The sequence below is a fragment of the Ranitomeya imitator genome, chromosome 2 (assembly GCF_032444005.1).
Source record: "Ranitomeya imitator isolate aRanImi1 chromosome 2, aRanImi1.pri, whole genome shotgun sequence".
In the NCBI taxonomy this organism is placed as follows: Eukaryota; Metazoa; Chordata; class Amphibia; order Anura; family Dendrobatidae; genus Ranitomeya; species Ranitomeya imitator.
Genome location: NC_091283.1, coordinates 322,390,749 through 322,406,586, shown reverse-complemented (window position 1 = coordinate 322,406,586; position 15,838 = coordinate 322,390,749). Strand labels below are relative to the sequence as shown.

The window sequence follows — 15,838 nt, the reverse complement described above, 5'->3', positions numbered from 1 at the left end:
CGTTTCATCCTCAGACTAATGGCCAAACTGAGCGAACTAATCAGACCTTGGAGACCTATTTGAGATGCTTTGTGTCTGCTGATCAGGATGATTGGGTGTCTTTCTTGCCGTTGGCCGAGTTTGCCCTTAATAATCGGGCTAGTTCGGCTACTTTGGTTTCACCATTCTTTTGTAATTTTGGTTTTCATCCTCGTTTTTCTTCTGGGCAGGTTGAGCCTTCTGATTGTCCTGGTGTTGATTCTGTGGTGGACAGGCTGCAGCAGATTTGGACTCATGTGGTGGACAATTTGACATTGTCTCAGGAAAGGGCTCAACGTTTTGCTAACCGCCGTCGGCGTGTTGTTCCCCGGCTTCGTGTGGGGGATTTGGTTTGGTTGTCTTCTCGTCATGTTCCTATGAAGGTTTCTTCTAAGTTTAAGCCTCGGTTTATTGGTCCTTATAAAATTTCTGAAATTATTAATCCGGTGTCTTTTTGTTTGGCTCTTCCAGCCTCTTTTGCCATTCATAATGTTTTCCATAGATCTTTGTTGCGGAGATATGTGGTGCCCGTTGTTCCCTCGGTTGACCCTCCTGCCCCGGTGTTGGTTGAGGGAGAGTTGGAATATGAGGTTGAGAAGATTTTGGATTCTCGTTTTTTGAGGCGGAGGCTCCAGTGTCTTGTCAAGTGGAAGGGTTATGGCCAGGAGGATAATTCTTGGGTTGTTGCCTCCGATGTCCATGCTACCGATTTGGTTCGTGCTTTTCACTTGGCTCGTCCTGATCGGCCTGGGGGCTCTGGTGAGGGTTCGGTGACCCCTCCTCAAGGGGGGGTACTGTTGTGAATTCCGTTCTTGGGCTCCCTCCGGTGGTTGTAAATGGCACTTTTGTGAATTCTGCCCTTGGGCTCCCTCTGGTGGTTTTGAGTGGAACTGCTGCTCCTTGGGTTTAGCTTTAGCAGCTGCTTTCACTAATCGTCTCTCCTGGCTCTGCTATTTAACCTGGCTCTAGTCTTCAGCCTATGCCACTTGTCAATGTTTTCTGGCTGGATTCACATCTCTGCTTGGATTCTCCTGGTTTCCTGACCAGTTCTGCTAAGATAAGTTCTGGCTTTGCTCATTTCAGTCCACATGTTGTGGACTTATTGTTCTGTGCATTCTATATTTGTCCAGCTTGTTATTATGGTTTTTTTTCTGTTAGCTGGAAGCTCTGGGAAGCAGATTTACCCTCCACACCTTTAGTCAGGTGTGGAGATTTTGTAAACTCTGTGTGGATTGTTTTGTAGTTTTTATACTGACCGCACAGTATCCTTTCCTGTCCTATCTATCAAGCTAGACTGGCCTCCTATGCTAAAATCTGATTTCATCTCTGCGTATGTTATTTTCCCCTCCTCTCACCGTCAATATTTGTGGGGGGCTATCTTTCCTTTGGGGATTTTCTCTGAGGCAAGATAGGTTTCCTGTTTCCATCTTTAGGGGAAGTTAGATCTTAGGCTGTGCCGAGGGGTCTAGGGAGCGTCAGGTACCCCCCACGGCTATTTCTAGTTGCGCTGCTAGGTTCAGGGTCTGCGGTCAGTACAGATACCACCTCCTTCAGAGCTTGTCTCATGTTGTTCCTAAACCACCAGATCATAACAGAAACATAGCCAGTCATTGGGAGCATGAAGATGTCTTAGCCAGCAATTCAACTTATGTTCCAGTCCATAAAAGCCTAGAGAATACAAAATCTACACGTTCTATCTCCTCATGTGTTTCCCTTATTATCTCCAGTAATTGTATTATTACTCAGGATTTAATGATGTTACAACGGCTCATCTTCTCTTTCAGGTCTCTACAATATCAGATCCTCTCAGTGAAGATCATCTATATAAGACAATTTTCATGAATTACCCATCAAGAATGGATATGGACAGAGACAAGATGGGGGAGAGGATATTACACCTCACCCTAGAGATCCTCTTCCAGCTTACTGGAGAGGTGAGAGATTCTGATGAAGTCACATTACCTCATTCTTATCTATGAGAATAACAGATGGACAGAACTGGAGAGGTGAGGAGTCTGGAAATGTCTGTAGTGAAATTTATTAATGTGTCTCTCCATGACCAGAATTACACAGTAGTAAAGAAGACCTCTAGTGAGCGATGTCAGGACCCTGTGTCTGAGGGATGGGGAAGACCCATGAGTCCAGTCCTAAGGCCACCATGTAACCCCCTGGTTTCTGAAGATATCAATGACCAGAAGATCCTAGAACTCGCCTGCAAGATGATTGAGCTGCTGACTGGAGAGGTGACTCTGCTGGGAATGTTGGGACATTATACAGTAATGCTATGAAGGGATCAGGTGATGATGGTATCATTGTATGTGTCAGATTCCTGTAAGGTGTCAGGATGTCGCCGTCTATTTCTCCATGGAGGAGTGGGAGTATTTAGAGGGGCACAAAGATGTATACAAGGAAATCATGATGGAGATTCCTCAACCCCTCACATCACCAGGTAATAGACAGGACTAAATACACACAGCCTATATTTATCTGTATGTAAATAATGAATTCAGCCCTTGAATGTGTTTCCTTCAGATCTATCCAGTAAGAGGACAACACCAGAGAGATGTCCCCGTCCTCTTCTTCCAGAGGACTGTAAACAAGAAGATCCAAGTGTTCCTCAGGATCATCAGGTAGATGGAGAGAAGGTGTCATGAGATCTCCCCTATGATGTGTAGTGATGTGAATTCTGTTGTCGGGCTCCCTCCTGTGGTCATGAATGGTACTTCGGCTGGTTCTGTCCATGGACTTCCTCTGGTGGGTGTTTCTGAGTTTCACAGGTGATGAGGTTAATTCGTTAGCTGCTGCTCTATTTAACTCCACTTAGATCTTTGCTCCATGCCACCTGTCAATGTTCCAGTATTGGTCTGTTCACTCCTGGATCGTTCTTGTGACCTGTCTTCCCATCAGAAGCTAAGTTCCAGCTTGTATTTCTTTGGTTTGCTATTTTTCTGTCCAGCTTGCTATTTAATTTGTTGTCTTGCTTGCTGGAAGCTCTGGGACGCAGAGGGAGCGCCTCCGCACCGTGAGTCGGTGCGGAGGGTCTTTTTGCGCCCTCTGCGTGGTCTTTTTGTAGGTTTTTGTGCTAACCGCAAAGTAACCTTTCCTATCCTCGGTCTGTTCAGTAAGTCGGGCCTCACTTTGCTAAATCTGTTTCATCTCTGTGTTTGTATTTTCATCTTTACTCACAGTCATTATATGTGGGGGGCTGCCTTTTCCTTTGGGGAATTTCTCTGAGGCTAGGTAGGCTTTATTTTTCTATCTTCAGGGCTAACTAGTTTCTTAGGCTGTTCCGAGTTGTATAGGGAGCGTTAGGCGCAATCCACGGCTATTTCTAGTGTGCTTGATAGGTTTAGGGATTGCGGTCAGCAGAGTTCCCACGTCCCAGAGCTCGTCCTTATTATCAGTAACTATCAGGTCATTCCATGTGTTCTTAACCACCAGGTCCATTATTGTCCTGACCACCAGGTCATAACAGTGTAGATGGCGGGGAAGGTCTTGTGCTCATCTTTGTTTTATCCACCAGTATTAGGCTATGTGCACACGATGCGGATTTGCTGCGGATCCGCAGCGGATTAATCCGCTCAGAAACGCTGCAGATCCGCACTGTGATTTACAGTACAATGTAAATCAATGTAAAAAAAAACTGTGCACATGGTGCGGAAAAATCAGTGCGGAATTGCTGCTGATTCAAAAGAAGTGCATGTCACTTCATTTGTGCAGATCTGCATGGTTTCTGCACCCCTCCATGATAGAAATCCGCAGTGGCAAAAACTGCAGACAATCCACACAAAATCCGCGGTAAATCCACACAAAATCCGCATAAAAACCATGGCAAATCCGCGGCTGCGGATTCTGCCAGGAGATGCGGATTTTGCGCAGAAAATTCTGCACCACTTTTCCTACGTGTGCACATAGGCTTATATGTTTTATATTTGTGTAATGGGAACGGTGGAGATGGAAGGATTAGAGCTGACCATAGATGTGACTTCTCCATCTGTCGGTGACTTTTACAATATTTGATTCAGGGTGAAGATCTGGCCCATATTAATACTACAGAGACATATGTGAGGGGTGATGAGCGGTGTAAGGAGGAGATTCCTACATATGACTACCCAGGTGAGTAGTAACCACTAAATGCAGAGAAGTCACAGATTCTTCTCAGTCACCGGCTGTGGCTGCTTTATCGATAGTCTGTTCTGGTCGTATCACAATCGTGTGATCATCATTTTGCCTATAGACCACAACATTCTGCTCTATTTGGAAATGTTGAAATTACTTTGTGAAATTAAATCCATTTCTATAGAACTTATAACCTGGAGTATCCAGCTACCTCCCGGGGATTAGTAGTCACTGACCATTACCTGCCCAGATCTGTAAACTACAAAGCCAAATGACAGAATGTGCTAACAAGTAAGAAAATCACTTGAAGAAAAATATTATAATGGGCCTGTAAGAGAAAGCGGAGGGTAATGATGCTGTTGGATTCCTAGAATCCTGATATCCTATTGGATGGATTTATCTTCTTCCTCTTCTGTGCTGCTGAATGTGCTCATATGGTCCGTACAAGACCAGGTCCTGTTTTTCTGGCCAAACTTTGCTTTTATGATCAACAACATTAAATGTGCAGTGAGGCCAAGTGTGAATTTCTGTACAATAACAGCAGAGTTTCCCTTTATCATGACTTTTCAATTTCTTTAAATCCAACTAACTTCAAGGAGGATTATGATAAACAGCACACAAAATATTACACCTGTCCCATGATATATCTCTAAGCTGTGCATGGCTGATGGCTGTAGAATACATTTATTTATGCCTGCAGAAGATGATGGCATGGCTCGAGCCTTGGTTTCATGGATTCACTTCACGTCATAAATTTCAATTAGTTTTCAATCCAAAAGAAATGAGATTACTGCACAATCTCTCCTGAAATGGGGAGCACTAATACTTTCTCTTCTCTTATCTTTGACTATCTAATATCTATCTTTTTTCTTGAAACTCATCTGACAGAAAATTATGATAATTTAGATTGCCAAGAACGACCAATCCCCATACTGTAACTGCTCCAGAGAGGTTTCACCTCTGATCACTCATTGTTTACTAATGAAGTTTGTTGAGTTTGATCATTTCAGTAGATGTGTTATTGTCTATAGTCACAGATTTTGACTACAGTAGTTAGTTCCCAAAATACTCTGGTAACCAGTTCCTGCAGCCAGTTTTATGTTCCGAATCAGGGTCCATTTTTCAAATCTAACGTGTGTCACTTCATGTGGTGATAATTTTAGAATTCTTCAGAAAATATAAGCCCAATTTTTTTCACTTTCACAAATGGTAATATCAAACAGATAGACCTCACACATTATTTTACATCTTCTCTTGTATCCAACAATTCCCTATATATGGTTGTACATTACTGTCTGGGCACATTTCAGGGTTGAGAAGGGAAAGAGCGCCATTTAGCTATTTGAATCCAGATCTTGCTGGAATAGCTTGCAGACACAAAGTATTAGGAGCAGTGTTTGTGGCCACCTATCAGCTCAAAAGATGGCCACCACGAACAGGCTTGGCGCTATCTACTCCATCTTCCTGATCCCAGGGATTGTCTTGCTCATTACCCTTTAACACCTCTACATGGATCTGGACTTACATAGAGACCCACCTGGCTTGGCCAACAGTGTTGCCTGCTGTTCGGTGGTGTGAAATGGGAAGAACAATACTCAGGTAGCCGGGTCAGAACCTGTAAGGCAGAGAAAATACAAAATCAGAAGACATAAGAGTAGTCGGCAAACAGGCCGGGATCACAACAGGAAACAAATACACAAGCCGTGAACTGAACATAGAGGACCGAACCAGAGAAGAACAAGGCTGTATCTGGCAGCTTCCTTCAATATGCTTCCAGCTTTTGTAGAATATGGTGCTATTCAATTGGCTATATATGGGAGCAGATTACTTCAGCTGGACAACACATACACCCATACTGCCAGACTGGAAGGTACTACTTGTCCCAGGCACCCTAATCTTAGTGGCTGAATCGAGCCTATGTCGTCCAGAGCTTCTGGTACCAACGTCTACTCCGTTTCTAGCCTGGCCAGCCATATGAATAAGGACATGCCTGCTGACATCATAGGGGAAGATCCTAGAAGAGATGTGACACACCATCTGCAGAAACCCTAATATGACAAAATTTCAGAAAATCAGATGTAGGAATCCCCATAAAATGACTCCATTTTGGAAATTATAATCTATTGGAATAGTTGCAATTTTTGATTCCATAGGCAATTTCCGGAAATTAGCACACAGTGGATGTAGGAGAAAACAAATGACAAATATGCCATTTTATTACTCAACTCATAGTGCACTGATTGTGCTCCAGGAGTCACACACACCGTAATTTAAGTGGGTTCTCACTAGAGTAATGCCAAATACATGTGGTTTGGGCATACTGAAAGGCTCAGAGGCGAGGGGTAAATTTGACTTTGGGAGAGTGGTTATTGCTGGATTGGTTAATGGAAGCCATGTTAATTTTCAAGAGCCTTTGAGCCACTAATAATATGGAAACCTCCTGTTTTTCCACTGACAGATTATGGACCTAAGTGGGGACTTGTTTTTTGTTAGATGAATAGAAGTTTTTATTGGTATTAGGTTCATCAACATAATGTTTCTGTGTGGCTTTTGTTTCATATTTGGGAGACAGAATGAACAAACAGTTGAACACCACACTCCACTGGTTCATCCTATGAGATTTTCTATTAGACTGTGAGCTGTCATTGTCTTGGTGAAGAATTCAATGTTTTTACATAACTTCCTATTTTTACAGACAGTTGAAGTAGAAATGGTAAATGACATTCAAGATATTTTATTAAAAAAAACTGTTTTATATCTTGGCAGATGACTGTATCGGGAGATCAGAGAAACAGCTGACATCTTTAATTTTTAGATCGGATGATATTGAGATCCCACTGGATACAATTGAAGTGAATGCCATTACTCCAGCTATACCATCATCCCTTCACAGCAAAGACCTATCAACTGATCCTTTGAAACAGGTCCTGTCTTCTGATTCATTGGCGACAACTAAGGAAAATCAGGGTCACAAAATAAACATTAAAAACGGAAATACTTCTAAATCAAAGAAGCCATTTTCATGTCCAGAATATGGAAACAGTTTTCCCATCGAAAAGTCTTTTCTTAAACATCCAAAAATTCACACAGTGGAGAAAAGATTTTCTTGTTCCAAGTGTGGAAAATGCTTTAAACATAAATCTTATCTTGTTAGACACCAAAGAAGACACACAGGGGAGAAGCCTTTTTCCTGTTCAGAATGTGGGAAGTGTTTTAATGATAAATCAGATTTGGTTAAGCACCAGAGAACCCACTCAGGGGAGAAGCCTTTTTCCTGTTCAGAATGTGGAAAATGTTTTAATCAGATATCGGCTTTGGTTACGCACCACAGAACCCACACAGGGGTGAAACCTTTTTCATGTTTAGAATGTGGCAAATGTTTTAATGAGAAATCAGCTTTGGTTAAGCACCAGAGAACCCACACAGGGGAGAAGCCTTTTTCCTGTTCAGAATGTGGGAAATGTTTTAACCGGAAAGACAAGCTTGTTATACACCAGAGAACCCACACAGGGTTGAAACCTTTTTCATGTTCAGAATGTGGCAAATGTTTTAATGAGAAATCAGTTTTGGTTAAGCACCAAAGAACCCACACAGGGGAGAAGCATTTTTCCTGTTCAGAATGTGGGAAATGTTTTATACAGAAATCAGCTTTGGTTGCACACCAGAGAACTCACACAGGGGTGAAACCTTTTTCTTGTGCAGAATGTGAGAAATGTTTTAAACAGAAATCGGCTTTGGTTAAGCACCAGAGAACCCACACAGGGGTGAAACCTTTTTCATGTTCAGAATGTGGCAAATGTTTTAATGAGAAATCAGCTTTGTTTAACCACAAGAGAAGTCACACAGAAGAGAAGCCTTTTTCCTGCCCAGAATGTGGGAAATGTTTTAAAAAGAAATGTAATTTTGTTATACACCAAAAAACGCACACAGGGGAGAAGTCTTTTTCATGTTCATAATGTGTGAAATGTTTTACACTAAAATCATCTCTTTAACATCAGAGAAGTCGCAAAGGGGAGAAACGTTTTTCATGTTAAGAATGTTGGAAATGTTTTAACCGAAAATTGTATTTCTTAAAGGGGTTGTCCATTACTAGGACAACACCTTGTCATTCCTGATGTTTGTCCTCTTTCAAATAAAAACGCTAATACTCATTTTGCATGCCTGCGCTGTTCAAGGGTCTTAGCAGTCACGTTCCCGGGGCTCATGTGAGGTTGTTACATAACACAAGCCCAGCGCGGAATCAGCACTGGCTTCACTGTTCCTGCAGGCAACATGTATGTTTTTAACTTTTTACAAACAATGGATTAAATCAGACAAAATTAGAATTTTTATGGAAATCACCTGGTGCTCTTCTTTTCTATTTTGCCTGCATTTACAAGTGGACTTCAGCGACATTGAACCTGGCACCCGTGGTCCTGTGATACTCTCGTGAGCACTGTGAAAATACTTTTTCCCATTTTCCCATGCTGATTGATTCACTGTTCCTGACTTCGGATATATTGAACATCAACAGGAATCCAAGGCTGCAGCTGCTCTCTGGCTTACTCTCATAGGAACCACCGGAGACTAGGCGGAGGTGGACATGACTTGGGGATGGGTGGACCGAGAACTCCTGCAGCTTTTGTTTGTATTGCGGTGTAGATTTTAAACGAGAGATGTTGCTTTAAGAGGAAGTTTAGATGTTTGTGCCTGGTGTATTACTGTGAGGAGGTTTCCTCCACAGGGGGTTTATCCTCTCCTGAGCGCTGTAGGATGACTCTTTGTGAGTCGGGGGTTTGCCAAGTTTAGTCCCATTAATGCTTTTGCAGGGACTTCCAGTTTTTAAGTTTACAAAAATGATTTAATTATTAAAAAAAAAAAGTGTCAAATGAGACTTGGAATTTATAACCCGTCACGGCTTTGCGGTTTAGGAGTCTGGTGGGAGTTGCAGACAAGTTAAGGTGGACTCATTTTAACTAATAGAGAATGTTAAACCTCATGGTGGTGAGCAGGCTCGGCTTTGGTGGCCAGCCTCAAGGACGTTGTAATGGTAACATCAATCAGGGGCGGGCACAGTGGTTAAGCACAGGAGTGACGATAATAGGGTCATTGGTGCCCTGAAAGTTTACTGGCTCTGCTTGAATGGCAAGCCAGTGCGTGCCGCCCCTTTTTGGCTGTCTGTCCTGGTGCTGTATGTCAGACAGCTGGGGATATCGCAGTACTTGTGAATCCCAATGTACTAGCACTCCACCTGACTCCTACTGTGATTATTTATTCCTGTGATTTGAATAAAAGCTGTGGCCATTTTGACAACCAAAATAATGTGTTTTGTGTATTTATTTTAGTACCTAGGTTTACATTAGTTATGGTAGTTTTAAGAAGGAGTGGGGTCCATCCCATATCCAAAAGTCATGTTTGATGTGTCCAAAAAGTGAAGACAGTGAACCAAGTTTAAGAACGCACTTGCTTTCAAAAAGCATTTGGAATTCTACTAGTCTTTTCCCTGATTTCTATGATCTTTAAATACATTTTCCCTGCATATTTCAATTCAAGAAGAAAAAAAAGAATATATATTTTAACTTTGAAAAAATAAAGAATTCATAACTTTAAACATGTCTTGGAATTGTAGAGTAGAAGCTGGATAAATCTTTTCCATTTCCAGTTAGAAGGGGTTGCCCAAGAAGTGGATATCCCCTTTAAACATCAAAAATCTCACACAGAGAGAAACCTACAGTAGAGTATGAAAAATAAATTACTAGAAAATCATATTTTGTTGACCATCAAAAATAACTCAGATGGGGCGTGGCTAAGACACTGAAGAGAGCAGACGTCCAGCACTGAGCTCTCCCCATCATTTTCACAAACGTCGAGTTCCTGCCTAGTAAACGGCAGGTTGTTGTCTCAGTCCGGCTGGAGGAGACACCAGGGAGCTGAAAGGAAGGATTTGAGTCAGCACTTGTCACGGAAATCTGCACACGTGCAGAGCTGAGGCAGCGGCGCGCTGAATGCACTTGGAGTCGACAGGCATCTGCTATGCAGACATCGAGAGGGCTGAGGAGAGCGCCTGTGGGCTGGGTGCTGAGGCCTGAGTCCCCTGGAGACACGGGACCGCTGATGGCGGGAACAGACCTGAGGTGCAGCGGCCATCTTGGGATTTCCCTGGTACGTGGAGAAGACATTGGAGATGGGGGAGAGACACCATGAGGCAGGCAGGAGATCCTGAAACAGCTGGAGAAGATAGCTGGCTAGCTGCAGCAGAGGTATGGGGGTTTACAGACTTAAGGTACTGTCACATTAAGTGACACTGCAGCGATATAGACAACGATGCCGATCGCTGCAGCGTCACTGTTTAGTCGTTGTGTGGTCGCTGGAGAGCTGTCACACAGACAGCTCTCCAGCGACCAACGATGCTGAAGTCCCCGGGTAACCAGGGTAAACATCGGGTTACTAAGCACAGGGCCGCGCCGGTGTCTGTCGCATCCCCCGGCATCAGCTTCCCTGCACTGTGTCAGCGCCGGCCGGCCGTAAAGCAGAGCACAGCCTGTTTAACGGCCGGCGCTGACACAGTGCAGGGAAGCTGACGCCGGGGGACGCGATAGACACTGGAATGTAAGTATGTAGTGTTTTTTTTTTTTTTTACATTTACAATGGTAACCAGGGTAAATATCAGGTTACTAAGCGCGGACCTGCGCTTAGTAACCCGATGTTTACCCTGGTTACAAGTGAACACATCGCTGGATCGGTGTCACACATGCTGATTCAGCGATGTCAGCGGGTGATCCAGCGACGAAATAAAGTTCTGGCCTTCTAGCTCCGACCAGCGATGTCACAGCAGGATCCTGTTCGCTGCTGCGTGTCAAACACAACGATATCGCTATCCAGGACGCTGCAACGTCACGGATCGCTATCATTATCGTTCTAAAGTTGCTCAGTGTGAAGGTACCTTAAGGAAGGGAAACAACTTCCCCTCTTCCCCCCTCCCCTCATTGTTTGGAGTGATTAAACTCTATGCACTTGCAGGCTCCAGGGCGCTGATGCCATCTAGTGCTCTTTTTGAGAATTGTGCCCGTTGCACATAATTATGCAGCAAAATTGAGTAGGGACATGACTTTGTAACCCTCTTACTATTAATATCCGAACCTCTAACGCTATCCTATCAATTCATACTGAATAACCAGTCATAAGACTTACTCTCATATTGCATACTTAATTTGGGGAAAGCATTGAGTCCTAATAAATCACAATCTGCAGCTGACAAGCTGAGGAGCTACGCCAGGGGAAAGAATTTGATGACAATTCAGAAACCCTTAAACAAATTGTCTCAAGGAGAGACATCAATGTCACAAGAACCAAAGGATATGGATTCAGAACCCACTCTGAAACAGGTATCCACACAACTGCTAACTGACATTCAAAGCAGCACAGCTTCCCTGACTGGGAAAATTGAAGAGGTTTAAGAGGTTAAAACTGATTTGGGACTCCTCCGCAATGACATGTCAAATCTGGGAAAGATAGGTGGAGTACAGAATCTCGAGTCTGGAGGACCAAATGGTGCTCTGGCCAGAACGTATCCGAGTGACAGAACATAAAATGGAAATGTGCTTACAACAAAATTATGACTTTGTGGAAAAATGGATACGTGATCTATTTCTGGGAGCCACCTTCTCAGCTGCATATGGGGTGGAGAGGACACACCGGGTGGTTTATTCATACATCGACTTGTTGAAATGTTAATAAACTGGTTAACTAAAAGATGTTTTACCTCCCCTGAATATATTAGCCAGCAGTGTATAGTGAAGGGGTGGGATTCATGTTCTGATTTGATACCTCCCCATGTTAATACTTTTAGGAAAGGCGGATGGAGATTATTAAGAATCTGAAATGGGATGGCGGCAAGATACCCATTTCTCCCAGTGCTAGCGCCTTGATCCCTGGCTCAAAAACTCGGTTGCCCTCTAGGTTCACCAAAAACTGGGGGGGTCGGACCAACAATTCTGGAGAAACCTTTTATAAATTTTTTTTTTAAATAGGTATGCATTGAATATAATTGTTATTAGTGGTTCAGATACCGTATATACTCGAGTATAAGCCGACCCGAGTATAAGCCGACCCCTTAATTTTGCAACAAAAAACTGGGAAAACTTATTAACTCGAGTATAAGCTTAGGGTGCAAAAATGCAGCAGCTACCGGTAAATGCCAAAAATAGAAATACATAACAATAAGAGTAAAATTAAGTGAGACATCAGTAGGTTAAGTGTTTTTGAATATCCATATTGAATCAGGAGCCCCATATAATGCTCCATACAGTTCATTATGGCTCCATATTAAAATATGCCCCATATAATGCTCCATTCAGTTCTTTATGGCCCCATAAGATGCTCCATATACAAATATGCCCCATATAATGCCCCATGCACTTCTTTATGGCCCCATAGATGCCCCATATAATGCTCCATGCAGTTCTTTATGGCCCCATAGATGCCCCATATAATGCTCCGTGCAGTTCTTTATGGCCCCATAGATGCCCCATATAATGCCCCATACAGTTCATTATGGCCCCATAGATGCCCCATATAATGCTCCATACAGTTCTTTATGGCCCCATACATGCCCCATAGATGCACCATATAAAACTGTGCCACATATAATGCTCCATACCGTTCATTATTGCCCCATAGATGCTCCATATAAAGCTGTGCCACATATAATGCTCCATACCGTTCATTATTGCCCCATAGATGCTCCATATAAAGCTGTGCCACATATAATGCTCCATACCGTTCATTATTGCCCCATAGATGCTCCATATAAAGCTGTGCCACATATAATGCTGCTGCAATAAAAAAAAATCCCCTCTCATCGCTGCTCCTCAGCGTCCCGTCTCTCCGCACTGACTGTTCAGGCAGAGGGCGGCGCGCACACTAATATGTCATCGTGCCCTCTGACCTGAACAGTCACAGCAAGAGGACGGGAAGACGGAGCGGCACCCGGCGGGTGGAACGCGGACAAGTAAATATGAAATACTCACCTGCTCCGGCGCGGTCCCTGGCTCCTTCTCCTGGACAGATGGTCTCCGGGCACTGCATCTTCTTCCTCTGTCAGCGGTCACTGGTACCGCTCATTACAGGAATGAATATGCTGCTCCACCCCTATGGGAGTGGAGTCCATATTCATTACTTTAATGAGCGGTACCACATGACTGCTGAACAGAGGAAGATCTGCGGCACCCAAAGACCATGGGACAGGCAGGGACTGCGCCAGGAGCAGGTGAGTATGCGACAGTCCTCTCTCCCCCTCACCCGCCGACCCTGCCACCAACCATGACTCGAGTATAAGCCGAGAGGGGCACTTTCAGCCCAAAAATTTGGGCTGAAAATCTCCGCTCGGGTAGCTGTGAGAGATAGGCGGGTCTAGCTACCCACATATCTCACCTATGGGTATGGTTACAGCTTACATAATGAAGGCTGTTGTTTGCACATGGTCTGTGTCTTGGGAGATGGAAGGCCTCCTGTGTGTGTGGCTCCAGACCGAGCCTGCCTGCTGGACATTACACCAGCCTGTGTGACCACAGGCCTGAGGGATCAGAGAGCCCGGCTAAGGACATTTTGTGTTGTTTTGCATGCTCTGAAGGCCGTTTACCTTTTGTTGTGCTTAGGGGTTCATGGAGCGAATGATCCCGCACGGATTTTCTTTTAAAGAAACGTATCTCCTGTCTTCATCCTGCTACATCTGAGTAGCTACGATCCCTACAATTGCTGCTAAACTGCGGACATCGGTCCAGGAGGTACCTGGGAGGATTTCAGCAGGTGCTTGCTGTGGATCGGTGGGTCCACGAACTCGAGGCTGCTTGTTGTGGATCGGTGGGTCCATGAACCTCGGGCGGCTTGCTGTGGATTGGGGGGTCCATGAAATTTGCAAAACAGAACCGGGCAGAGCTGTGCAGAGAGGTGCGGAGCCTTGTGGAACCATGCAGAGCCTTGCAGAGCAGTGCAGAGAGGTGCAGAGCTTTACAGAGCAGTGCAGAGCCTCGCTTTGCGGAGCCATGCAGAGCCTTGTGGAGCGGTGCAAAGCCTTGCAGAGAAGAGCGGAGCCGCACTGTGTGGAACTCTTGGGGCAGGTAGACTGCCGTGCATAGGTGTGGGAGGCCTGAGAGGGCCATGGAGATTCCGCGGCGTACACCCCAAAGAATGGTGGTTGCCCCCATGGTGGTGGAGTCCCAAAAGGGGTGGTAACCCAAAAAGGGTGGAACCCCAAAGGGGGTGGAGTCCCAAAAGGGGGTGGTGACAAAAGGGGGTGGTGGAGTACCAAAAGGGGGTGGTGGTCCAAAAAGGGCAGCGGTGTATGCACCGAGGCACTGTTGGTGGGATCAGTGTTCGAACATGGATTATGTACTGACTTTCCATCTGACAAGATGTCGCAGAGCTGTACTGGGGAAGTGAATGTAGAGTGCGTGACTGGAATTCTGGACCCAGGGAGCCCGCTGACCATGGTGAGCACCACACTCCCTATTTATCTGGTCCCCGGAAGGAAGATGGATGTCTACTGCATCCACGGGGTCCCTATGGATTATTCGGTGTCCAGGGTAATCATTGAGACACTCACGATTCTTAACAGCCATGACGTCCCTGTAGTCCTGGGCTTGCCATACCCTATTGTAATTGGTCAGGACTTTGAATTGTTTTTGGGAGGAAAGGGGAGCGTCTGATTGCTTAGAGGGAAGCCGGAATGACTTTAAAGGAGCCCCACCACAGCAGGCGGCTAAAGGGGTTCCTGTTAATGTGATGCATAATGAGGAGGAGGTAGAACCCCCTAAGGTCTATGTCCCAGAGTTAGGGGTGACCGGGGAAAAGTGTGGGTTTGACCATTTTGGGGACTTAGCAGAGGAGACCAAGAGTGTGACCGTTAAAAACAGGATAGCTCTAGGAAAGGGGTCCGACACACGTTTAAGTGGGTACTTGTTGTTCCAGGGTTACAGGGTGAGTAGTGGTGACTCCCATTCAGACTATGACACAAGAGAAAAAGAATGCGGTAAGGTGTACAAATGGCAGGTCTTTTTGTCGCTGGGGACATGGCGGTCGCTGAAAGGCAGGAAAGGCTACACCCTGGGAGAAGAGGGATGGAGAAGAGACAGGGTCAGCGGCAAACCAGGTTAATGTATTTTATAAGGAGGTCACTTTACCACTGACAACCCCCAACACAGAGGTAGTCGATGACGTGGAGAAAAGAAAACTGACCCAGGGTGGTGGTAGGGATCCAACAGCTAAAATTGAAGTTGGAGAAGAACTCTGAGAAAAAAACAGAGAGCCTGCAGGAGAAGCTGTCCGAATCGACTGCTGCCACCCAACAATGAGAGGATCAAATCAACAAAATGACAAAGAAAATGTGCGAGCCGACAGCATTTCTGCTGTATTTACATGCGCTGATCTCAGGCCACTAAACGAGTGTGATCGACAATAGTGAAGTCGTTCGCTTCTTTCCCTGCCTCTTTACACCAACTGAGAAAGAATGAAGGAATCAGAACAATCACTATTAGATCAATCTGTCCCCATACAGTATCATGTTATCAGCAGCACAACTACAGTTTACACTGGCGATGTGCTGCTGAGAACAAGGATTTCTGTTCCCACATAAACAATCCAATCACTCGATGAATAGGCAGCATTTTGCTTGTATAGTATAATACACCCCATAGTCCTCCTTATAATGTGAACCTCAGTCCTC

At 44.7% G+C, this 15,838-nt stretch overlaps 1 protein-coding gene across 1 annotated transcript in view; it reads left to right on the top strand.

The window, feature by feature from the left end:
* The window catches only part of LOC138663497 (oocyte zinc finger protein XlCOF22-like), a 53,290-nt gene extending 45,001 nt beyond the window's left edge, over positions 1-8,289 (top strand). Inside the window, exons 3-8 of the mRNA XM_069749732.1 lie at positions 1,803-1,952; positions 2,082-2,261; positions 2,344-2,467; positions 2,551-2,648; positions 4,044-4,134; positions 6,904-8,289. Of these exons, the coding sequence (XP_069605833.1) occupies positions 1,803-1,952; positions 2,082-2,261; positions 2,344-2,467; positions 2,551-2,648; positions 4,044-4,134; positions 6,904-8,093 (1,833 nt within the window). The 3' untranslated portion in view covers positions 8,094-8,289. The remainder of the gene's footprint in view (positions 1-1,802; positions 1,953-2,081; positions 2,262-2,343; positions 2,468-2,550; positions 2,649-4,043; positions 4,135-6,903) is intronic.
* Positions 8,290-15,838: the final 7,549 nt, after the last annotated feature.